General features: G+C 29.8%; 3 protein-coding genes across 5 annotated transcripts; all 3 read right to left on the bottom strand.

Moving 5' to 3' along the window:
• Nucleotides 1-8: 8 nt before the first annotated feature.
• LOC114186665 (NADPH HC-toxin reductase 1-like) lies at nucleotides 9-2,096 on the bottom strand. Of its 2 annotated transcripts, none has more exons than XM_028074640.2 (5): nucleotides 1,925-2,096; nucleotides 1,680-1,849; nucleotides 1,340-1,564; nucleotides 579-964; nucleotides 9-319 (listed from the first exon to the last, which is right to left on the bottom strand). In XM_028074640.2, the coding sequence occupies exons 1-5, from the start codon at nucleotides 2,037-2,039 to the stop codon at nucleotides 184-186; spliced, it is 1,032 nt and encodes a 343-aa protein (XP_027930441.2). In that variant the 5' UTR covers nucleotides 2,040-2,096; the 3' UTR covers nucleotides 9-183. The 2 variants fall into 2 exon arrangements, with proteins under 2 accessions (XP_027930441.2, XP_027930443.2); XM_028074642.2 differs by having other exon boundaries at nucleotides 1,340-1,561.
• A 7,416-nt stretch (nucleotides 2,097-9,512) lies between these two features.
• LOC114186663 (NADPH HC-toxin reductase 1-like) lies at nucleotides 9,513-11,295 on the bottom strand. 2 transcript variants are annotated; one of them, XM_028074637.2, is made up of 5 exons: nucleotides 11,134-11,295; nucleotides 10,886-11,055; nucleotides 10,580-10,795; nucleotides 9,911-10,290; nucleotides 9,513-9,828 (listed from the first exon to the last, which is right to left on the bottom strand). In XM_028074637.2, the coding sequence occupies exons 1-5, from the start codon at nucleotides 11,246-11,248 to the stop codon at nucleotides 9,693-9,695; spliced, it is 1,017 nt and encodes a 338-aa protein (XP_027930438.2). In that variant the 5' UTR covers nucleotides 11,249-11,295; the 3' UTR covers nucleotides 9,513-9,692. The 2 variants fall into 2 exon arrangements, with proteins under 2 accessions (XP_027930438.2, XP_027930439.2); XM_028074638.2 differs by having other exon boundaries at nucleotides 10,580-10,792.
• An 11,773-nt stretch (nucleotides 11,296-23,068) lies between these two features.
• GT72B1 (UDP-Glycosyltransferase superfamily protein) lies at nucleotides 23,069-24,787 on the bottom strand. Its single transcript, XM_028076439.2, has one exon. The coding sequence runs from the start codon at nucleotides 24,616-24,618 to the stop codon at nucleotides 23,170-23,172; it is 1,449 nt and encodes a 482-aa protein (XP_027932240.2). The 5' UTR covers nucleotides 24,619-24,787; the 3' UTR covers nucleotides 23,069-23,169.
• Between the last annotated feature and the right edge of the window lie 803 nt (nucleotides 24,788-25,590).

The following is a 25,590-nucleotide window of genomic DNA, read 5'->3' as shown; positions in this document are numbered from 1 at the left end:
ACACTCCATTACATCCAAATCCCTTTCAATTTGGTAACTCTCATAGTCGAATAATTCACTTTTCTAGTTGATTTGAAACTCAGATTAATTTTTAATAAAAAAGAAAAAAGAAACAGTACTAACAGACGCAGATGTCTGGTATTTTCTGTATTACAAGCAGATACTGCAAGGTGTAGATGGTGACTAGAGTTCACCCATCCTTCTTGCACATTTGATACAATCATCCAATATCATCTTGGCATCATATTTGTATACAAATCCTTTGTCACACAGCTTTGTTGAGCTCCACTTGATATCCTTCTTCTGCCCATCTTCATCTCTGAAATGTAATTTTCAGATGAAAACTGTAAAAAACTAATAGGAAGAAAACTTAACTTGTGTATTCCAAGACTATACAATCAACTACAAATTTGATCTTAATCGTGCTTAAAGTTATTCCATGGAAAATGTCCTTGTTTAGCATCTATGTTCGTAAAAGATTCTACAATTTAGGCCTTTGAGTTAGTTCTTTCAGAAGCAAACAAAAAAAGACCAAGAAATAGTAAACTAGCAATAAACAAGAACAGCCAACCACTTACTCTTGTTTCACATTGAATTCTGGATGATAACGAGCATAATGGTTAGCCATCTCTTGTAATGAAATGTAAGAACTTGCACACAAGAATCTTCCACTGACTGAGGTGCTTTCCATGCAGAAAATATGAGCTTCACAGACATCATCAATGTGTGCAAGAGGAATTTTACCCAGCAATCCTTCTAGGAACTTGAGTGTTTTGTAGGTCATTTCATTTTGCACGATCTGTGCAATGCAAATTAACCTGCTGCTGAGTGCAGAAGATACGAGGCAGTCACCTCCCACCAGTCCACAAGCGAGAGTTACCACCTCCAATTTTCCTCCACCATTTTCATCATTCCCATAGCTCAACAGATGTTTCTCAGACAGTGTTTTTGAATAAGTATAGTCCTTTAAATATAAGACCAATACAATAAAGTCAACATTTGTACATTTGCACCTCTGTTCATATTTGATTCTTGTACAGTGAACAATAGTAATAAACAATCTCAATGATGTAAGAAAATCAACTGATAAAATTCCCAAGATTGATCTGTAGTACATGATAATTGATATCAATAATGACTTTCCTTGTTAATGACAAAACCAATTGCTTTATTGATTTTCATCCTTATACAGCGTCCAACTTTCTTATTTTCATCTCAATTTCTGTAACGCTCTTTGTTTCTTTGCTTTTATATTAAAGTGCAAATGAGAGCATGGAGAAGTAGGAATCGAAATTCTTTCTTCGAAACAAAATTGAAGGATAAAATGTTGGGAACTAACCTTGTACAAAGGAACATCAAGGAATAGGTATTCCAAGGAATCATTGAGATGAGTCCAGCAAGTTTCATCCATTACATCTTTAAAATCACTCCCATCTTCTTTCAGTGGAGAGGCTGCTACAACAGAAGCAGTGTAGATCAGACGCTTCACCGTCCCTGATCTCACACATGACATGGCAATGCTTTTTGCCCCTGCAACTGCTGCTTCGGTAGTATCCTTGTACTGCTACATATGCATGCATCTTATCATCACATCACTCATGTATAGTATTAACATGTTAAAATTATACTTTCAACAATTTCATGCCATGTCTAGAACAGATTGAGTTAAACACACGAACCTGAGATGAACCTGGTTCATGGGCGAGGGGAGTAGCAACATGAAACACATACTCACATTCTTCAATTGCAGGATCAAATTGAACTGGGTTGTAAATATCAGCTTCAAACAGAACCAGTTTTCCTTCTGCATGAGGAAGGCTCTTTAACAGCCCTACCTTTGACTCGTTTTCTGTTCATTATGTTCCGAAATATGAATCAAAATGTGACAGAAAGAGAAAGAGAAAGAGAGAGAGAAAATACTAACTCAGGTCTCTGAGAGTTGCATGAACAGTGTGACCCTTGGCCAGTAGCTTGTTGATGAGCCAGGAACCTATGTAACCACTCCCTCCTGTTACACATACCTTGCTCCCTTCCCCCATTTTTCTTATCTTTACACAGATAGGTATACACCACAAACAATTACAACTTTCAAATGAAGTTGAAGTAGCTTTTGAAGTCGATTTTTTTTCGTCCTTTTCCTGAAAAATGACTGTTCACTATTAAATTTGCATGACTTTTTCTTACAAAGTTTCATTCTCGAAATCATTTTTTTATTTTTTTTATTTTCTCGTTCTCAATATTTTAAAATCATTTAAAATATGTTACATCATATTATAAGAAAAAGTTGTTAAAATTTAGTAGTCAATCATTTAAAATATGTTACATCATATTATAAGAAAAAGTTGTTAAAATTTAGTAGTCAAACTATCGTTATCTGCTCACAAATATTGCCAAAGCACGGCTTTTTTGTATTTTAGAATCTGTTAGAAGTCAAATTTGTAAATATGGGTCCATTGATTTTTTTTCTCGATCATGGTAGAGGTAAAGTCGTCCTTTCACCAGACCGGTTTCTCTTTTCTTTTTTAAAAAAAAAACAATATCATCACTGAAGACGACACTTTGTGTGTTAAGAAAAAACTAAAGTCGTCCACGTATATGTATATTTCACTTTTCAAGTTTTTTTTTTTTAATTTTTTTCATAAATAATAAAAACTGAAAATTAAATAATGAAAACTAAAAAATTTGAAAATTAAAAAAAAAAAGAAAAAAAAATTGAAAACTGAAAATTTTGAAAAAAAAATCCAATAAAAGTAAAATTATTATGTTAGAGGACGACTTCACTTTTCAATTAACATAAACTGTCATTTTTACAGATGACATTACTTTAGAAAAAAGAAAAACCGGTCGAGTAGAAGACAATTTCACCTTAAATATCGTCCTCAACAATACCAACTTGATCTTGTGTGACAAACAAAATTTAACAAACATATTTACAAAGACCCTAAAATACAAAAAATCCGCCAAAAACACGCTTTAAACATCACTGTTATACTTCGGATTGGTATCCTCTTGCAGATTCAGTAAAAGTGCATGAATCTCAACCACTCTTATTATATGATAAAGTGATCTAAACTAGATTTTCTTAGTGTGTTTGTCTCTAATGGCTTTCATTTTTTTAAGTATGAGTAAAACCTCGGTACACGCAATGTTAAATAATTTTATTCAATCACAGCACAGTTCACCATTTCAAACTATTTTTAGATTCAAGAAGTCTTGGAATTTAATGATTATAAAAGAAATTAATGCACACAAGAAAGACACAGATATGCATAAATAATTGGCATGGTCGGAACCATTACAAGTACTTTTCCATGCCTTCGTCGACAATATCTAAAATATATATTTTAGCATATACCCTTGAATTCATTCAATATTTTTAATTTACTTTTGAGAGAATACTAACACTTTAGCAATATATTTTTAAAATGTATGCCAAACTTCTAATATCTCCATAAATTTTACAGATTTCAATCGCATTCTTCAAAAACATAAACAAAAATTGTATAATATATTTCTCATTTGTCCCTTTCTTAGCCTTTAATTTTAGAAAATCAGCTTATGTGATTGTTGACCCAGAATTGCTACAAAGAGTTATTCAAAGGTGGTATTTCACTATTTTGTTAGGTTTAGTTTTAAATCTTTTTTTTTTGTTTTAAAAAGTTTGATTTAATTAGTCATATGGTACCCATTTTTGTTTGGATATGTCAGTTTGATACTCATTTTAAAAAAAGTGTCAATTGAGTCACAATTTTTGAAAAAATGTTTCAAGTCTTTTTCAGCAAAAAAATATTAATGACATCAACAATATTGATATTTAAAATGACTTACAAAATTAAGTATTAATATTTATATTAAAATTTATTGGTAATAAGAAAGTAATACCCAAGTAAATACAATTGAGGATGCCATATACATTTTTTTTTGTAATAAAAAAAATACTTTCTTGACTTTGGCTTGCTTGAATGAGCCTGTAAAATTAATTTTACATGATTATATTTTTAAGATTGATTTTTGTATATAAAAAAAATACAGTGATGTTGATTTAAAAAATATTGTTATTGTATATATTATAATAAAAGTCACTGCCAAAAGATATATAAATATATTAGTATATAATGATAAGAATTTTTTTTACTAATAGTAATAGGTAATAATCTTACAAGGACAAGTATTATATATTTAAGTTTCATTTTTACTATGTATGCACAACGTAGTAAAAAATAAAATATATAAATGAGGTTGAAATGAGAAAAGTTATGTTCATGTGAATTTCTTTTAGCAAAAAACTTAGATATGGTAAATTTATATTCATTATTTCAGAGTGTATTGATCAACTTTCAATTTTTAGGATCAAATGTACAAATAATAGAAAAGTTACTTTAATAAAGAGATGTGTTTAGAATACAAAATTAATTCGGCATAGTTTGAAACACGACAGTAAAAAACAAAAGAAAAAAAACAAAGTACACCTAAAACTGCTAATTAAAAAGTGTGAAAAATCTCCGAAGGCAGATATCAAAACTACGACTTTGAAATATAAAACAAATACGTTGACTAGTATTCACACAAGTTGTATTAATTTTTATATTGTGCTAAGATAATTTAAAAGTACATTAAGTTAAGATATTAAGAATTAATGTGTAGTGAAAGTCGAGTACAAAAGATCCAAAAAGTCTGCAACAAAATATGAATTTTTTAATAGCTTGCTCTCATTTCAATAGCATAACATATTACTATATCAAGTTATATAGTTAAAAGGATGACATCCATCTTTTTATCTTACTTCTATGTATAACCTCTTTTAATGATAAAATATTATATTTAACTAATAAAAATAAATATAAACAAATTTGATTAAATTAGTAAACGAGCTTAATCTTCAACAGTTGTTCAATGCCTAGTTCATTAGGATTTCCAGATACTCTACATTTGTATGAATAACAACTGATAAAAAAACAGGCTATGCAGTTGGTATTTTGGGTTGTATTTTGGGTTGAGAGACATAGTTTTTCTGATAAGAAATATATATTGCACTTATTATAACATACGAAAAGAAGGATAAATTTGGATGTTGAAGTTATTTATTTATTTGTGTTATGGTCAAAATGATTTTGAAATTCATGATGAAATTAAATAATGGGAGTTGTTTTATTTTAATCCTAATACTGGAGTAGTAAATACTTTGTGAAATTGATTGTTTCAATAATTATTGATTATTAAAAAATTTATTTAGTAGTTTATCATCTTCTAAAATATTTTTAAATAGAACAATTAATTAAAATGTTGATTATAAAGTTAATGAAAAATAATTTATAAATACTTTTTAGAATTTTAAAATTTTTAAAATATATATCAAATAGTTTTTGGTAGTTTTAAAGTTTCTATAAATGTTAAAAGACAATAAAATAATGATATATTTTATCACGTTTTTAATCGTAAAATTGTGATAAAAATACTATAAAATATAAGTGATATTTTTTTTTTCTAGGATTAAATGTGTTTTTGCTCCCTTCACTTTTAGTGAAAATTGGAATTAGCCAATTTCGAAACTTTGACCTAATTTAGTCCTCAAACAATAGAAATGAGTGAATTTAATTCTTTTAACCAAATTTTGTTAAGTTTACGTGACATTTCAAACACGTTTTATGATAATATTTGAGTTAACATTGAAGCAAAAATATGTTAAACAATATAAACAATTCAAATAATATAATAAAATGTGTTTGAAAGACCATGTAAACTTAACAAAAATTGGTAAAAAGAACTAAATTCACGCATTTATAGAAATAAATAACTAAATTGGTCAAAAGTTTTGAAGACGGACTAATTTCAAAATTCACTTAAACTTGAGGATCAAAAACATATTTGTCGCAACCTAAATCGCGACGGGACGACGAACTATAAATAAATTCATTTGGAAAAAGAGATTAAAAGTCACCACCATAGTTTATTCTCGAAAACTATGAAAAACCATAAAAATAAAATAAAGTCTACGAAAATCAAATTTAGGGTCCGGGAGTCGATTACGGAAAGGTATTAACACCCTACAGCGCCCGCCCAAAGGCGGTGGTACCTTTAATTAAATTTGCAAAAGAGATTTGTTTATTTTAAATATTTATTTTTCCCATAAATAAGAAAATATTGAACAAAATCATTTTTTAGTAAAAAGGACCTGACAAGGATTAACCTTGATCCTACGTATTCTCATTAAAAAAAATGAGAAATCAATGCTACTTAGTTCTTTATCAAACTATTTGAAAATGATTTGGAAAATTTTTGATTTTTGGGAAGTGAACCTGACAAGAACTTGCCTTGCTCCTACGTATCTCAAGAACTTGCCTTGCTCCTACGTATCTCAAGAACTTGCCTTGCTCCTACGTATCTCTATTCACAATGAAGAATCAAGGATCACGTAGTTCTTTATAAAACTTGATTAGAATATTTAATTTTTAAAAGTTGTCTTTTGACATCTTTGAAAATAAGTGTCATACGACACATGCGGCTGGGTTGACACAAAAATCATTTTTTTATTCTTTGTATTTATGAAAGGGAGTGTCGTGCGACGCGAGCGGTCGATTAGACACCAAAACAATAATTTTATGATTTTTTATTTAGTTTGAGAAGGAGTGTCTTACGATGTGAACGGTAGCTTAGACACAAAAAACAACTTTTATAATTTTATATAAAATAGAAGTATCGTGCGACGCGAGCAGTCGATTACCAAAACTATTTTTATAATTATTGTATTTAAAAAGAAATGTCATGCGACGCGAATGGTCGATTAGACACTAAAATTATTTTTATAATTTTTATTTTAAAAAAGAAGTGTTGTGACGTGAACGGTAGATTAGACACCAAAACAATTTTCATAATTTATTTTATTTTAAAAAGAAGTATCGTGGGACGCAAACGGTCGATTAGACACTAAAAGAAAACAAATAAAGAAAATAATTTTATATTTTTCTTTATTCTTATTTTTATCATGTTTCAAAAACTGTTTTAATTTTTATTTCAATTTAAAATACTTTTATTATTTTAGAAAATAATGTGATTAAAATGTGAGATTTAATTAAAAAAAACGGTAAAATTGGAAATAGAAAATAAGAGTGCATAAGTGAATATGTGGGTGCAATGAGAAAAACTGCACATATAAGAATGGGGTGCACATAGATAAACGCATGGCGTATAAAATAAACTATAAAATAAACATATACTAGCCTAAAAAGGGAAATTAAAGGAGTGAAATTATTACATTATTGAGAAGTCCATGAAGTAAATAAATATCCAGAACCCAAATTAAAAGCAGAGGTGTGCGACTTAAATTATGGAGGTACGTGAAAACAGAAAATGAATCTGCCTAATCAAGAAAATGAGAAGAAAGTGTGATAGTTAATAATGAGGGTGTGTGAAAAAAAATGAATCTGCCAAATAAGAAAAACAAGAGGAAGGTGTGATAGTTAATCATGGGGGTGCATGAAGAAAAAATGGAATCTGTCCAAACCCTAATCTAATTACCTTCCCAGCACTTAATAATTCACCCAAATTTCATCTTCTTTCTTCCGCTAAAGCACCAACGCTGCCCACCAACGTTTGCTCTTTGCACGGCCACCGATGACAGCGCCAGCCACCGTCGGAAGCCTTACCGGCACCGGTACAACTCTTCACAGCGTCTAAGCTTCCCATGCTCGCGCGAAGTCAAAACATCGAATCACAGTTACTGTCGATGACGCCACAGCGGTCGAACAAAGTCGCCGTCAATGCCACTCGTGCGAAACACCTCAGCGTCGACCTCTAATGCCGTCACCATGCCAACTGCCACCCACCGTGCCTCCATTATCCACTGTCGGAATCATCACACCAGCGTCAACAAACCTCTCGTTTTCCTCTATTCCAAACTTTCATCTCAATACATCAGTAGATTATTTTTCATTATTGAATTTGATTCTTTGAATATCTTCTGTTGCTCACCGTTGAATGACTATGGTCTTAATGAATTGAAAATGTGTTGATGAAGATGAGGATGAACCAAGATTGGAGGAAGTGCGTGTTGAATATCTATAAATCACGTATACAAAAGTCGAAGATGAATGGAAAATGTGAAGTTTGGTGATGGCGAGGGATGTTAGGAAGATGAAAGTGCTTGCAGGAACAGTAACGAGTGACTCTCTCCAAAAATTCTCTCCCCTTTTTAAAATAATCGTTCACTAATTCAATAAAAAACTGTTACGTGAGCGGCAGTTGAAACTGTGAGAGGAAGTTGGAACCGTGAAAGGAAGTTGAAACCATTAGAAAAACTCTTTTTGTGTTTTTTAATCTTTACTTTTTTAATTTAATTAATAGAAAAACGAAAAGTAATTAATAATAAATAATTTTTTAACTTTTTAATTTTTTTTAATTTTTTATTTTTTATTAAATCTTATTTTATTTTAATTAAACAAAACGAAAAAAATAATAATAATTAATAATAATTTTTTTAATCTAAAAATAAAAACCTTATTTTACTTAACTTAAAAACATAAATTAAAGAAACATTTTTTTAATCCTTTTTATTATAATTAATTTTTATTTTTTAATTAACACTTATTTTTGTTGTTGTCTTTAAAAGAACATTTTTTATTTATCCGAACGAAATTAATGTTGACAATATTTAACCATTTTTTTCTATTTTAACGACAATACTAATGTTTAAAATATCTATATCACAAAACATTTTTTATATTTGTAATTTTAAGAATTTGTTTAAACATTACAAAATTTATAAAATAATTTGTGAACTTTAAAATTTATGTAATTTTAGACTATTTCAAATAATCCAAAAAACGTGAATTTAATGGATCTCAAACCATAAATAAATGATTTTATATATTAAGTAAAATTTGTAAAAATAAGTTTGGTGAATTTATTTTGCAAAATTAGATCAAGTCGTCAGGATGGAGGACGATATTAAAGATGAAGTCATCCTCTATCCCAACTAGTTTTTTTTAAAAAAAAGGTAAATATTCATTTAATTTTGTGTATTTTGATTTTGATAGTTTAATGCAAATTTAATTGAAATATGAATTTATGAAATTTTAAGAGTAATATTACACTATAAAATATTACGAGTGTTAAGATTTTGTAAAAATTTTGAACATATGAAAGATATAAAATATATGATAAATATAAAAAATATGGTAAAAAAAATATTTATATATATATATATATATAATAATAATAATAAAATATAACCAAATATAAAGTGAAATGAATTTACGTAATTTTTTAAAAATAAAATAACAATATTATTTATCTAAAAGATTTTCTTTCTAAAAATAAAATGTAAATTTAAATGAATGCAAAATTAAATGAATATTTACCGTATAAATAGAATATTTACATATGTTGTATTTTGGATCTTCCAAAGAGCATCAAGTCTCAAAAACAATACTTTTTTGTATTTTGGGTTGATTTTAAGGAAAACTTTCTCAATTAATATTAATTCAAATATGCAATACTGGGAAATGCTTAGTAAATACATAAGAAAAAATAAATATTCTGTAAACAGGAATTCTGTAGACAATTATCACAACGCTTGTTCTCTCAGTAATGTAGCATTATTTCTCACAGTTAATTTAGAACTGAGAGTTTTAATCAACAAGCTATAAACACTAGTATTAAAGATAACATGGGCAAAGCAGATAGAGCAAATGAGACTAGAGTTCACCCATCCTTCTTGCACATTTGATACAATCATCCAATATCATCTTGGCATCGTATTTGTATACAAATCCTTTCTCACACAGCTTTGTTGAGCTCCACTTGATATCCTTCCTCTCTCCATCTTCATTTCTGAAATGCAATTTTCAGATGAAAACTGTAAAAAACTAATAAGAGAAGAGAAATGAAATGATAAATCTAGAGAATCACTTACTCTTGTTTGACGGTGAATTCTGGATAATAAAGAGCGTAATGGTTAGCCATCTCCTGTAATGAGATGTAAGAACTTGCACACAAGAATCTTCCAGTGATGGAGGGGGTTTCCATGCAGAAGATATGAGCATCACAGACATCATCAATGTGCACAAGAGGAATCTTACCCAGCAATCCCTCTAGAAATTTTAGTGATTTGTAGGCTCTTTCATTTTGCACAATCTGTGCGATGCAAACTGTTCTGGTACTGGGTGTAGATAGAAGGGTGTCACCTCCCACCAGTCCACAAGGGAGTGTTACTACCTCTAATCCACCACCATTTTCATCATTCCCGTAGCTCAGTACATGTTTCTCAGACGTTGTCTTCGAAAAAATATAGTCCTTCAAAACAAAAACCAGATACGATTTTTAAAAACAGCAAGAAACTTGATACTAAGAAAAATAAATTAAAAATTATATTTTAGTTGGCATAAAATATTTGATATATAATTAATTTATTTCTGTACTCTTGTAAGATTGTCAAAACACGTGAGAAGAAGTTCTGCTTTTATCTATCAACTGCAACCATACATCTCACTGTCTTGTTTCAATGGGTTGGTATCTATCATGATCAGACAAGTGAATCATGTGCAAATAGAAAAGGGATAAAAATGAAAAGTTGAAAACTAACCTTGAAAAAAGGATCATGAAGGTATAAGGAATCATGGAGAGGGGTCCAACAAGTTTCATCCATTACATCTTTGAAATCGGTCCCATCTTCTTTCAGTGGAGAGGCTGCTACAACAGAAGCAGTGTAGATCAGACGCTTCACCGTCCCTGATCTCACACATGACATGGCAATGCTTTTTGCCCCTGCAACTGCTGCTTCGGTAGTATCCTTGTACTGCTACATATGCATGCATGTAAACTATTAACATATTAAAATTATTTTTTCAAGAATTTCATGTTTAGAACAGATTGAGTTAAACACACGAACCTGAGAAGAACCTGGTTCATGGGCGAGGGGAGTAGCAACATGAAACACATACTCACATCCTTGAATTGCAGGATCAAATTGAGTTGGATTGTAAATATCAGCTTCAAACAGAACCAGTTTGCCTTCTGCATGAGGAAGGCTCTTTAACAGCCCTACCTTTGACTCGTTCTCTGTTCATTATGTTCCAAAATATGAATCAAAACTCACATTGACAGAAAGAGAAAGAGAAAGAGAGAGAAAATACTAACTCAGGTCTCTGAGAGTTGCATGAACAGTGTAACCCTTGGCCAGTAGCTTGTTGATGAGCCAGGAACCTATGTAACCACTTCCTCCTGTCACACATACCTTGCTCCCTTCCCCCATTTTTCTTTCTCTTCTTCACAGAGACTCACACCACAAGCAGTTAAACTTGATACTGAAATAGGTTTTGAAGAAATTTTTCCAAAACACTCCTTAAATACACTATTTTCGGAATTACTTCTTTTTTTTTATTTAAAAACTATGGTCCTAATTCAAATTTGGATTTATATTGGAACCAATAATTTTGACCTAAAACTTGACGAAGCAAAATTCGGAAAGTGATAAACATGGATGTCTCTATATATTATGCACTTCATTACTATTATTTACTATAATTTTTATCTTTCTTTTAATCATATCTGATAATTTATTATGTTTATATTTCTTTTCTCTTCTAATAATATTATGTTATAATTAAGGTATATATTATATTACTCATAATTTGTTTTTCGATACAAAAGTTCTTGCAATTTAATGATTATAAAAGAAGTTAGGTACTGAAAGACTCAGATATGCATTAACAATTTCATGGTAAATGTGCTGAGTAATTTTCTATGCCGACTAGTCTTTATACGTTCAATATCCTGACTTTACTTTTGAGAGAACTTTGACATTTCAATCAATAAATATGGTAATATATTTAAGATTATTTATTTTCACTAAGTCTCTTAAAAGGTGTGCCGCATTTATAATATTTCAATAAATATTACAGATTTCAAGCGCATTCTTCGATAATATTAATTAATATTAATTAGGAAAATGACTTTTTCACCGATAAATTTTGATAATTTCTTTTAAATCTTAAGTGTCATTTTTAAAATAGTTTTTTACTTTTTTTTTCATTTTTAATATTATTTTTTATAATACCTTATATTATAAAAAGAAATTGTCAAAACTTAATATTCAAATTACCACTATCCTATTAATTAACATTTATATATTCTCAGAAAACCCTCTTTGGGGACCAATGTAGTTGCGTACGGAAAAAACCCTCTATCTTTTCTTTGGCAGGAGTTGAAACTTTGAAAGTGACTGATAATACATTGAAAATTAAAACATTTATTTATTTTTTATAAATTTTCATTTATGTTAGTGATATTTTTAAATTTAGGCAATATGAAGTCAATATGATATTTTTAAATAAAATGGAAATAGAAAAAATATGACTATCTCCCTTTTCTAATACATGATATATTTGTTAAAAACTGTTACATTTGTCTAAGAGATTATATTTTTTTAATAGACCAAAAATCTTTTACACTAAAATGCAGCAAAATAACTTTTAAAAAGATGTAATATTAATTTTTTATGTTAGTGATATAATACTTTTTATGATAACAATATAAATTTAAAATTGAAGTAGTTATGAATTATTTAATTCACTTAATTTTTTATAGCAAAATAAGACATTGTATAGGTTTTCTTATGATGAATTGTCGAGTGGACTTTTTATTGGAACTATATCCTTAGTTTATAAAACACATTCTATAAAGATCTTTTTCTTTTATAACTTAAAGAATCTAACTGAAATTCTTTATTAGAATTATGTCCTATGTTTATAAAAGACATTCTATTTTATAACTTAAGAATCTAACAATAAATATATTGGTGGACATAATTTTTCCTAGTATGACAACGACAGTAATCTACTCACGTGTTCAGTTACCCATAGTACTCGAAACTGCCCAGGAGATAAAATTAAAATAAATAAAAGTATATATCAACACCTCAAACTAGATGACACCTCATATCAGAAAAAAAAATAAAAAATAATATATATATATATATATATATATATATATATATATATATATAAAATAAGTGACAATATATAATAATAAAACGAAAAAATTAGAAATGCTAATTTAATATTAATAAAGAAAAACTATCCATATATCAATACGTATAAAATTTTTAAATGAAGTATTTCTAGCTCAGAAAATTTTCTCCTAACAAGAGATACTAACATTATGTTTTCTTAAGCGGATTTACTATTCCCTATATTAAGAGGCAGTGATTTAAAATCCCAACTAAGTTGCCATGCTATATTGAATTAACTCACTCACAAGCTAATTTTAGTGTTTGGTTATTTAATTTTTATATTATTCTCTTCTTTTATCAATACTTGTAGAAAATGTTATATAAGCAATACGCGTGAAATAGTGATCGGTGAGTATGACAAAGTTGCAGACTTAAAACTCCAAGTATTAAGATTTGTAATCTTAAATAACAAATTATCGGCTAGTGTAGTGAAAGATCTCAACAAATTTAGTGAATAAACAATTTTATATAAATTTATTAGTTTAGTTAATATATAAATAATGTATTTTTATAATGTTATTTTCTAAAAAACTATATTATTATACTTTATATATTAGATTATTTGAACATTATAATAAAATATCCGAGTTTATTAATTTCAAACTGCTAGATGTTACGTGTATACACAAAATGTGATTTGGAAAGAGTGTAAACATATTAATTTGTATATCTATGAAGGTGCAGGAAGAAACTATGGACGTGTAGAAAGAAGTGCCCATGGGGAACGGGTGAGCTGACGGATACCCACGTTGGACTTGGTTTTTGTAGATAGAAAAGAAGAGAGGCCCATTATGCATAAGATGATAATACAAACGTTAGCAATAGAATGTTGGTTGAATCTAATCATGATAATGGGTTGACTACTGAAAATTAATAATTTGTTACGCTCCCGAAATGTGATCGGAACATGTTCTAAGAACTCTATTCCAATGTTGAGCATTAAATTAACAAGTAAAACAAATAAAAAATAAATGATTAAATCACAGCACATGAACACACAGTAGAAGTGACGGATATTATTATGCTTCAAATGAACTTATCCAAAGATTGGACAAGGCGACAGACAGGCACAAAAATGTAAGCAAAAAGACGCAAACTACGATGAAACCGATAAGATAATGCCGGGATAGATTAGACAGTTATTCCAAGTTCAACAGTAAACGGATACAATTCATATGGTCGTGATTTGGATTTTGACCTCTGCTTAACGGAATTAAAAGAATAATGAGAATTTTATATAAATAAGAAATTTTGAATATCTTTTCCATTTATAGATGATTAACAAAGGCTGAAAAAAATAGATATTTGCATCAAATTAGTGACAAAAAGCATATATTTTTCCAATTCCTAGAAGTGGAGGAAAGCCAAACTTTCATATCAACCATCATGTTTGGCTGAAAAAGTGTGGAGCACATATGATATTATGCAACACGTGTAACAGCCACATCCAAACCTTCAATCATCATGCTATAAATGAATTAACTTCAGCCACACAAAAAGAAAAATACCATAATTTATAACAGTGGAAACTTAATTAAGGTTCTAAATTGCAGCTGCTGTAGTAACAATTACACAAACCTCAAAACTATGATGCCGTGAAAATTTGGTTTGAATGCACTTGCTTAAAAATTCAAAGTCATGATAATTGTTGGGAAATGAAGAACTCGTTGAGTTTACTATCATCTCAGACATGACCTTTTACAATTAACAAACATTTTCTCTCTTACACAAATAACCTAAAACCAGACGCTATAAAAACATGAAAAACGAGATGTAAGTTTTAAATTTTCACCCTACTTCACACGTACGTTAATGATTAAATGTCTGAAAAAAAAAATCAAGGATTGAAGAGATTTAAATCTAAAATGTAACCTAAAAAGTTGGAGTTCAAGCATTCAAGATTTGGAATGTGAGTGTGATTTATAAAGTGAGAATAGCCAATCATTCAGTTTCCTCCAACCCCACGGAACTAAACATGTACAACTACCATCAATGGAATTTAATTTCCTAATCCTTCCAAATCATCCATCCATTCCATCAGCATACACAATTGACTAATCAATGTCGTATTTAAAGTCTACAGAATTTACCAGCATATTGATATTTTCATACTTAATTCAATTCTAATTTTTTCTATAAATTTATATCGTTTTATATTAACGATATTTCTTTTATATAATCATTAGTAACGTTTTTTTTAACGAAAAAACACAATTACATTTTAAGTTTATTATTATGAATTTAGATATCTTTCATTTATTTCTTATTAAAAATTTGTCCTATCATTATTCAATTAGAAAGATTAAAAGAAACTGTATTTCATAAAGTAAAAGTCAATACCAAATTTCAATAAAAATAAAATAAATTTTAACATGACAACATGTCGTCCAGATACAAATAATATTGATCCGTTACTTGCTCTGTCTAAAAAATTCAACTTGTTATCTATCAAATATCTTTCGAGAAATGTCTATAAGTTTCTCTGTATCCATATATATCTACATGCAAATACTTTTAAAATTTATAAATTAAATTTAAAATAAAATAAATAAAAAAATCTTAAAAATATGAACTCCCATACAAAATTGAATATAAAGTACAATTTAAATAAAATGCCATAAGATATTAAAAACAAATTAAATAGCCGGTGTCCACAAATTAAATATCATGATACACATGTTGATCTCATTAACAAACAAGAATTTAAGTATTCATATTTGCTATCAATAAATATTTATTACATATTTATTCATTGATATCTACATATACCAAGTTTTCTCTACACCTAATGAAAGATAAACTTATTTTGTTTGAGAGAAAAAATGTGGAAATTTATGATTTTAATGGCAATCAATTATTTTGATATGGAAATGAGGTTGATAAGATTTGATGGACAGATCGAAGAGGACAACAGGCCTAGGAGTAATAATTGGGCTTACTTTAAATTTTTGAAGCTCAGGATTCAACGAAAAAGCTTATTATAAATGTCTATAATGCCTTATTATTGCATTTAGTAGGTAAGAGAGGCACCCAAGAGTTTCACTTGGAGGCAGAGTAGGTAAACTCTGAACTCATCCACCATTATAATTTACTTTTCAACACCCATCATATTCTAACTTTTTTTTATCCATTCTAATTTCTGTGCTATCATGCAATTAGAAAAAAATAAAATAAATCCTTAACTATAAATATTATAGTAGTATATTTCAAAATTATGTGGTGATATATATAGTTCGAATTTCGAATAATATTTAGTTCTGGTGAGTACTACGAAGGAAACACGTACCCAAAAGAAAACGAGCATTGACAGACGAATTATGATACCTAATGGGTCCAAGTATATCATTTATCCAATCAAATATTTCCAACAGACATTCGTGCAATTTGTCAAGTCTGTCATAATTTTCTTTTACATAATTTTAAATGATTAACCAATGTTTTTATTTAGATAAATTAAAATTGCTGACTTATATTTATCAATTGAATTTATTTAAGTTTTAATATTTTATATATAATAAAAGTTTTAAAACATATGTAAAATAGGTAAAGATAGATCGAAAATATGATAGATTATATTTGATATGGATTATTGATTATATTGTTATCGAGAAATTGTGATTATATATAGATAATATTAGTTTTATATATGTAAGATATTTGATATTAATTTTATCCTAAAACTTAAAAATAATGATATTATAGATTTTTATTTTTATATAGTGTTTAATTTTATTTATTTTATTTAAAGTAAAATTTTTAATTAACTTTTAGATTATTTCCAACAAGATAATATCGTAACTAGTCTTATGAAAGACTATCGCAAGATCCACCGCGCGTTGTATGAACTTCAAACATAATTAATTAAAAATAATCTTAATGTATGAAAATCAACTGTTTATCTAAATGCTTTTAATTATAACATTTATCGTAAAAATCAAATCTTATTATTTCAAACAAGAGGACATTAAAAAATGAATGAAATTTGGAAAAAATAAATAAAAGTAAAAAATTATTGCAGGGTCAATAATTGACAGGAAAAGTTTGAAGTAGTGGCCTTCCTATATAAACCCAGGATATAAATGGCATATATCATTTGAGATTCCTTTCTCTTTTTGCGCTTTTTCTCTTTTTGAAATATTAAAGAAAGGCAAAGCCTTTCACTAACTCCGGGTGCAGAATACAAATTCATTTTTATAGAAAGATTCTAATGTAATGTGTCCGGTAAAAAGTTTGGTGTCTTCTAATGAAAAAAAAAAGTTTAGTAAATTTTGAATCAAAGTTAATTATCACCTTACTCAAAATAGTTTTGTCTTATGATCACTAGAGTTAATATCTTATTTATAAGTAAAATAGTTATAAATTGTCTATTCTCTTAATAATAAGAAAATATTTTAATTACCAAAAATAATAACAAAATGTAAAGATAATAATAAAATATTAAATTTCACTATTTGCTAATAAAATTTCATTTCTAGATATTTCTTTTTCAAATTTTTTCACTTGTTTTGTTTTAACTACTTTTTTTTTTGTTGGTTTTAAATTTGGTGTCTTCACTTTGCATGTAATCGTTTTTACTTCCACTCTTTGCTCCACTCTCACGTCCGCTTATGACCTACGTAAAAATTTATGCATGATTTATTTTACTTACAAAATAAACAACTTATTGTAATTGTTTTAGCAAACCAATAAATAATTCTCAACTGTATTAGACTTGATTTAAACAGACTTTTTAGGTCAATCTCCCGCCAAGTTGAAATATTTTTTTAGTTAGATTATGGCATATTCCCACAAGAGATGACATTTCTATTTTTACATCAATCTATGACTAGGTCCCGACAAAGTTGGAATGTTGTTTTTCTTAGTCAGGCTATGACTTGCTCTTGACTGGACTTAAATGTTACTTTTTTAGTTAGGTTATAGCTTATTCCCAACCAAGCTATAATGTTGTTTTTTTGGTCAAGTTATAGCCTATTTCCAATTGTGCTGGAATTTTCTTTTTTTTTTTAGTTGGGTGAGAATCCCCTCCCAACCGTGTTAGAATTCTCTTTTTCTTTAGCTGGGTGAGAACCCGCTCACAACCATGTTGAGATTCTCTTTTTCTTTAGTTGAGATAGAACTCGCTCCTGTTATGCTGTAATTCTCTTTAATGAATGGGAAGACCAGTTGCACCCTTTACAACTTTAAAAATAAGTGTTTTTTTGTTCTTAAATATGTTTTGAGTCTCCGGTTAATTTGAGAACTTTCAATTAAATTCCCATTAAATTTTTGTGACCTATTAAGTCCTCCAAATTTTAAACTTTTGAATTGAGTCCTCCAATTAGTTGTTTCTTTTAACCATGTGATGTGACAGTTATTATGTACTGCTGTCACTCTGCTTAGAGATGTCATAAAATAATATTTTTTAAAGACACCATGATGAATAGATTTCCCTCAAAGATTTATTGTATTTAGCAAAAATTGTTTTAAATTTAAATAACATTATAAAATTATAGAATACAAAATACAAAATATATAAATAAAGAAAACATATGTAATTATAAAATTATGAAATATTAAACTGTGAAATTATGAAAATATGAAATTATTAAATTATGAAATTACGAAATTCTTAAATTATATTTGTAAATTTATAGTTTTATAATAATATATTTATAATCTTTTATTTGTTTTGTAATTTCGTAATTATGAAATTATATAATTTTATAATTTTATAAATTAGTAATGTGTTAATTTTGTATTTATTTAATTTTATATTTTATAATTTATAATTTCGTAATTTTATAATTTAATAGTTACATATTTTATATTTTTAAAGTATTTATTATTTTGTATTTTATATTTTTAATTAAATTTTAAATCAATTTTCATTAAATACACTACATTTTTGAGCAAGATCTCATCATCATGAGTCTCCTATAAAAAAATATTATATGACAATATTTAAGTTAAGTGACAGTGCAAATGAAGTCACCAAAAATTAACATAAGCATATAACTCTAAAAATTAATTGAAAATTCTTTAAAATTTTGAACACTCGATAGACCACACAAAATTAACAGAAAATAAAATTTAAAAAAGTTTAAAACAAAAAAATCTTATATAAAATTTTTCTTTTCTATAATATTTTGTCCATAAATCTTCTACCATATAATCCTTCGTACTTTAAATTTAAACTCAATTGAAAGTTTATGAATTTGTCCGAAACTCAAATCTTTTTCTTTATTCAATTCTTCTGATTGATGAAGACAACTCAACATGCATTTAAGATTTCAATTTGAAATTCAATCCTTTCACTTAAGGGAAAATTGGATTCAAGTAATAGTTACAATAATTTTTCAATTGAATCCATGCGATCAATCCAAAACATTTATGATCAATTAAGGGATTTTGTTTCATAACATGGGTACATCCAAAATTTTCAATTGGCAAAGAGGAAATTGTTTGTTTTTTTTTTCAATCAAGACCATACAGTCCAAAGCAAATTTTCAATTCACGTGACAAGATGCTTTCAATTAATTCAAAAAGATATATCCAAAATTTTCAATTGGCATAAGAGGAAATTGTTTCATTTTTTCAATCAAGGCCATACACTCCAAAGCAATTTTTCGATTCATGTGACAAGATGCTTTCGATTAATTCCAAAATTTCAGCTGTTAAAAATATAATTTCATCATAAAATTCCCAAATCTTATAATTAGGATTGGTAAATAAATTTGGAGAAAAACCTAAATTTGGGAACAAATATCATAGACGATCACAAATTTAATAACTCGGCTTTGATACACATTTAACATGTAAGTTATTTCTAGTTTTCCTATATTTCTAATTCAATTCCAGAAAATTATTCTATAATTTTAAGATTCACGATTTTCACATATTAACATAAATTATAATAGGGAGACACTAACTTTGATACATGAAAAATTCAACGATAATGTATTTTTTAGTCTTCTTGTTCTTTAACTTCATGTTTCTAATCTATCTTTTTGTCTTTTTTTTTTCCTTCTCTCAAACTTTCTTTTTATTGACGTCAAAAGATAGAGACACTTGATACTTTTTCTTTTCATCACGTTTATTATTTTGTTTATTTTTTATTATTTTTTATTATTTTATTATTATCTTTTTAGATATTTTAGGTTTTATTTAATAAAATTGGAAAAGGATAAGTATTGGTTTTACAATTTTTATATTTTGTAGATAAATGAAAATATCAAAGAAATTAAGAAAAATATCAACAAAATTTGGTTATCAAAGTTATCAGCAGAAGGAAATATTGATAATATTGGTTACTCTAGTACAATATCAAGTACAAAGTTGCAAGCTCAATCCAATTCAAGCCGCTGAGTGAAGGTCCTTTCGCCCAATGGATTGTTTGTTTGTAACTCGTCGAGCGAGCTCTTAGTTTCGAAAAATCTACAAATAAGAGGCCTGACAGAGGTTGGAGACAACAACCCTTATTTATAGGAGTTGGGTGTAATGTATTCTTAACTTTTTGTGAATTCCACTATTCAATATAGTTTTTTTCATCACCCTTGTGTTCTAATTTTGTTTTAGCGACATATTTTGGATTGATTGTATATGTGGGAGTACATGTAGATTGAAATATAGTTTTGGGAAACTTGATTAGGATAAAATAACTAATATATTTCACATGCTAGACATAAATATAAAACATTTAGTCATTCATAACATCATAATCTTGATCATTAATGTGAACTTGTAATAAAAATTACTAGATATAGAATTTTTATTATTCAATTTTAGACTTGTCGATAAGACATTACGATTTGTTACAAAATGTGTGAATGTTGAAAAATGAACTAGAAGTATATTATTTGGTGCTTTTGCTTTGAGTTGAATCATGAAACTAAATTCCAATGTAGCATTTATTGTATATTATTGTACACCATATGTTTGATAAAAATACAAAAAAAAAATGTTTTTCTTTTTGTAAAATTTGTTGTCCAATAGAGTTATGATTGTAAGAGTTGTTAACTGTTGCACAAATCTATTAGGAAACAACATTGGACTTTACACTTTATTACTTGTACGATTTAGTATCCTTGTCAATCACATAACAGATTAATAATTGAGTTGTAATTGGAGAACAAGGAGAAATCCACCATCTTTTCATGACTTGTACATGTTAGAGGTGATTATTATGGAGGCAGAATTCACAGTGTTGTCATTCTCATCTTCTTCTTGTGGTTGGAGTTGTTTCTTGTATTTCTTATGACAATGAGTTTATGTTATGTGAGATTGAAATTTAGTTTTATCATATTTATTTTAGTAAAATAATTAGGTATTTTCTACCTATGAACAAAAGTATAGTGAATTCTGACTTTAAGTTAATAACCATCTTTTAAGTCAAAATAGTTTTATCTTTTAGTCGTGTGAGTTAATATTTTATTTACAAACAAAATAAATACAAATTGTCTACTTTTTTAATAATAAAAGAATATTTCAATAACAAAATACAAAGATAATAATAAAATACCAAATCTCTCTTATACAATAATATTTATTAATAAAATATCAATCGGTCATAAAATGGACTTAAGTCCAATTTATAAATTCATTAAATTTAAGTCGGTCTTTGAATGACTCATCTATATACGAATATCTAGTCGGAGTACGAACATCGGATGGTAGATGGTGTTGTTATAACTTTAAGTGTCACTTTCTTTTAACAATTCTTTTTTAATATGTATACGTGTTTTATGTAAAACATGTTGTTGAATTAATTCGGGTACAACGTTTTAATTATATTCTCAGTTTAAAAATAACTTTAGGAAAATATGTTTTTTACCGTTCGAACTAGTTGACAAATTATTTTTAAGGTTATTTTGGTTATTAAAAAGTTAATTTTTGTATTTACAAGTCTCAAAATAAAATTACCCATTATTTTGTACTGTATTATAGCAGGTGTACCCTGTTTTAAGGAATATGAAACATTGGAAAATGTGAGTGAGTTAGTAATATTATGAAGCAAACAAAACTAAAGTGCCAAAAGGAAAATAAAGTTCCTTTTGGAAGAGGAAAATTTATGAATAGCAGGCAGGAATAAAATAAAGGTTTAAATATGATTTTGGTTCCTTAATTTTTAATAAATTTTGTAATTAGTTTATTTTGAAACTTTGAACCAATTTAATCATTGATCTTTCGAAATACGTGAATTTAGTCATTTTAATCAAATTTTGATTGGTTTATTGGATGTTTCGTACGCATTTCAGGATTGTATTTGAGTTGTTTATACTGTTTGACACATTTTTGCTTTAATGTTAAGTCAAATACTATTATGAAACGCGCTTGAAATGTCAAATAAACTTAACAAAATTTGATTAAAAGGACTAAATCCACACATTTCAAAAGATGAAGGACTAAATTGGTCTAAAATTTCAAAATAAACTAATTCCAAAATTTACTGAAAGTTAAGAGACAAAAAACATATTTAACCCTAAAATAAAAATAAAAAGTGGATGATGTAAAGATGGTGAAAGCAGCACAGACATAGTGTGGCTGACCAAGAAAAATGGCATCCGCATGGGACGGGGCCAGAGACAAAAGAATACGAGCACTCACGAGCAGTTCCCACAACAATGTCATAAAGTTCACACCACCAACAAATTATAAAATAAAGAGACACAAGGAAAAGTCTATCACCTGTTCCACAACCATGATTCAACCACTTAATCCTGGATTACGAGACAAATATTATTATGTTGAAGGCATTTTACCAAACTCAAGAAATTAACGCACGTTAGCTGGGCTTATTAAGGTTAGGTTGAAAGACGTTTTAAAAAAAGTTGTTGAATGAGGTAAAACCATAATGAATTTCCTTACTACAATCATTCTGGGATGTCACAAGACACTCCTTCAAAGTTCCAATGTCTAATGCTAGCCACGTCCAGTTTTGGATATATTGTGACTCCTCACGGTGGAGCTACCAATTTTGTGTCCACTGGGACCCTGCTCCTTTTGGCCAGCACCCCTGGTCATTATCATCGGGATGTGAAGCGCCACGTGAAATTCAATTTTATTATAACTTTTACACTTCACATGTACCCAATTATTTATTTATATACCTCTGCCGTTTTATCCAACTAAAAAAAATACAAGCATATTTATAATTAAAAATAAAAATAAGTTAAGTGCAGATATTATTACAGAGGTGGTGGTGTTACGGCAGTTTTGTTGGCCCAGAGGAGTGCCAAATGGGAGATATGGTTGGTGGAGGAACCGTTTTCAGCGAGAGCCATGGCGGCAGCGTCCTTCAGATCCTTCATTCGGTAACGCAGCTTCTTCCCCTCTTCACCTTCCATCAGGGACTTCACAACGCTACTTATTTCCTGTCTCTCCACCAACCCATTATCGCCAACCTGGGGCCTCAGCGCCACTTTCACGTCGTGGGTCAGCATGAAGGCGTTCATCCTCTGCTCCGCGAAGAGAGGCCATGCGATGAAGGGCACGCCGCTCACCACGCTCTCCAGAATGGAGTTCCACCCGCAATGGGTCAAGAATCCGGCGGTGGAGGGATGGGCCAGAACCTGAGGCTGAGGAGCCCAAGAGGGAACCACAAAGCCCCTGCCTTTCGTTCTCTCTACAAAACCTTCGGGTAAGAAGTGAAACGGATCCGCCGCACTCTCCGCGTTGAAATAAGCAGCGTTTGCGATTTTGTCGTTTGGGCTCTTCACCACCCACAGAAACCGTTGCTCACTCGCTTCCAGCCCGTGGGCAAGCTCGTTGATCTGAGCAGTGGAGAGGGTCCCACCGCTTCCGAACGACACGAACAACACGCTCCCACTCGGCTGCTCGTCTAACCACCTTAAACACTCCGACTCCGCAGGAGCGGTTTCCATTCTGACTAAAGGCCCGACCGCGTAAACCGGAGGCCTCCCTGGTTGTTCCTTCTGCAACTCGCTCCAGGCGCCCGGTTCAAGCTCTGAGAAGCTGTTCTCGATTATTCCCTCGGCTTCTCTATACCTCTTGGCGTGGTGTAGGACCCATTTGTAGGCCTCGTCCTTGCGGTTCTGAACGGGGTCGAGTAATTCCCTGCCGTGAAGCGGAATGCAGCCGGGGATTTTGACGGGCTCGGGGAGGTCCCGGTACTCGCAGTGGACCTCCTGGTCGAGGGTTGGGAGGTGGAAGAAGAGGGAGAGGGCAGTGGCGGTGGATGGGAAGAAGACGTAGGGGGAGGCGTTGAATTCGGCGGCAACGTCGAAGGCGTCGGTGGTGAAGAGGTCGACGACGAGGGCTGCGAGTGTGTGGGTGGAGGAGAGAGAATGGAAGGCCTGGCGGAGGGAAGGGAGGGAGCGGAGGACGACGTAGGACATGAGGGTTTCGATCTTGGCGTCATGCGGGAGGTCGGAGAGATTAACCTGAGGGAGGAAGGTGTGGGAGATGGAGTCGGGAAGGGCCTGGAGGACGGCGATTTGGGCCTTGGAAGGTGGACCGTCGGTGGGGATGACGAAGGCGACGGAGAGGTTGTGGTAGCGGACGACTCGCTTGGCGAACTCGATCATCGGGATTAGATGCCCCATGCCAGGTGATGGCATCATGGCCACGATGGGAGGCGCGGGTGCCACTCGAGCTTCTTGTTTTGGAACTTCCATGGCAGCAACTTGTGAAATGATGTGTTCTGTTTCCTCTGTTTTGGGTTGTTGTTGTGAAGATGAAGGAAGAATAGAGAGGGAGTGTGTATATATAGTGAGGGTGTAGTAATTGGTCTTGAATTTGAGTGAAAATTGTGATATTTAAAATTTGTGATGGCTAATGGAGAGTGGTAGCAGTATTTATTTTAATAAAAGTATTATTATTATTATTATTATGTGATTGTTTTATGATTGGGGTATGGTTTTGTTGGTATTTAAGGAGGAGAAGGAGGCAAGAAGAGTTAATATGTATCTAGAAGGAGAGGGTTGGGTGGGGAATTTGTGAATTTATGAAGTGGCGGGGGATGGATGATGTCACTTCAAACGTAAGGCTTATGCGATCAAAAAAGTATTTTGCATTTGGTGTTGGAAGGTGTGGTTTCATTCATGTGCCATTCTTCCTCTTCCCTCTCTACAACACAGACGCGGTGTCCACCTTCTTCTGGTCAAGGCCCTCCAACTTAGAATACATTCACATTCCAACTCTTCCTCTGCAACACCATTAATAAAATCAAAAAGATTCTTTCACACTAAAAACAATTATTTAACATCCTATTATTAACATAACAATTAATAAAAATAAAAAGATTCTTTCACTCTAAAAAAATAATCATTTGACATTCTATTATAGAAATAAAATGATCACGCAAATTTTTGTATTTGTAAAAAAAGAAAGAATGAAGGATGGTATTAAAGGCTGTGAAAAAAATTTAAATGTCAAAATATGTTTGTCCTTATAAAATCACATTTAACAATACTGCATTGTGCTCATTTAATTTAATATAAAATTGTTTGTTTAATATATAGAATGCTCTCTTTTTATTAAATAATTTGATTTCTTATGCATTTACTATGGAAGTTATTTTCTTAAAGTAGATAATCATGTATGTCTATTCATGTATTCAGCCATATTAATAATATTATCAAAGTAAT

Source organism: Vigna unguiculata, chromosome 6 (assembly GCF_037176805.1).
Source record: "Vigna unguiculata cultivar grain cowpea cultivar isolate G323 ecotype 2 chromosome 6, ASM3717680v1, whole genome shotgun sequence".
In the NCBI taxonomy this organism is placed as follows: domain Eukaryota; kingdom Viridiplantae; phylum Streptophyta; class Magnoliopsida; order Fabales; family Fabaceae; genus Vigna; species Vigna unguiculata.
The sequence above is the reverse complement of the archived record's forward strand: the minus strand, read 5'-3'. Positions and strand labels throughout refer to the sequence as shown.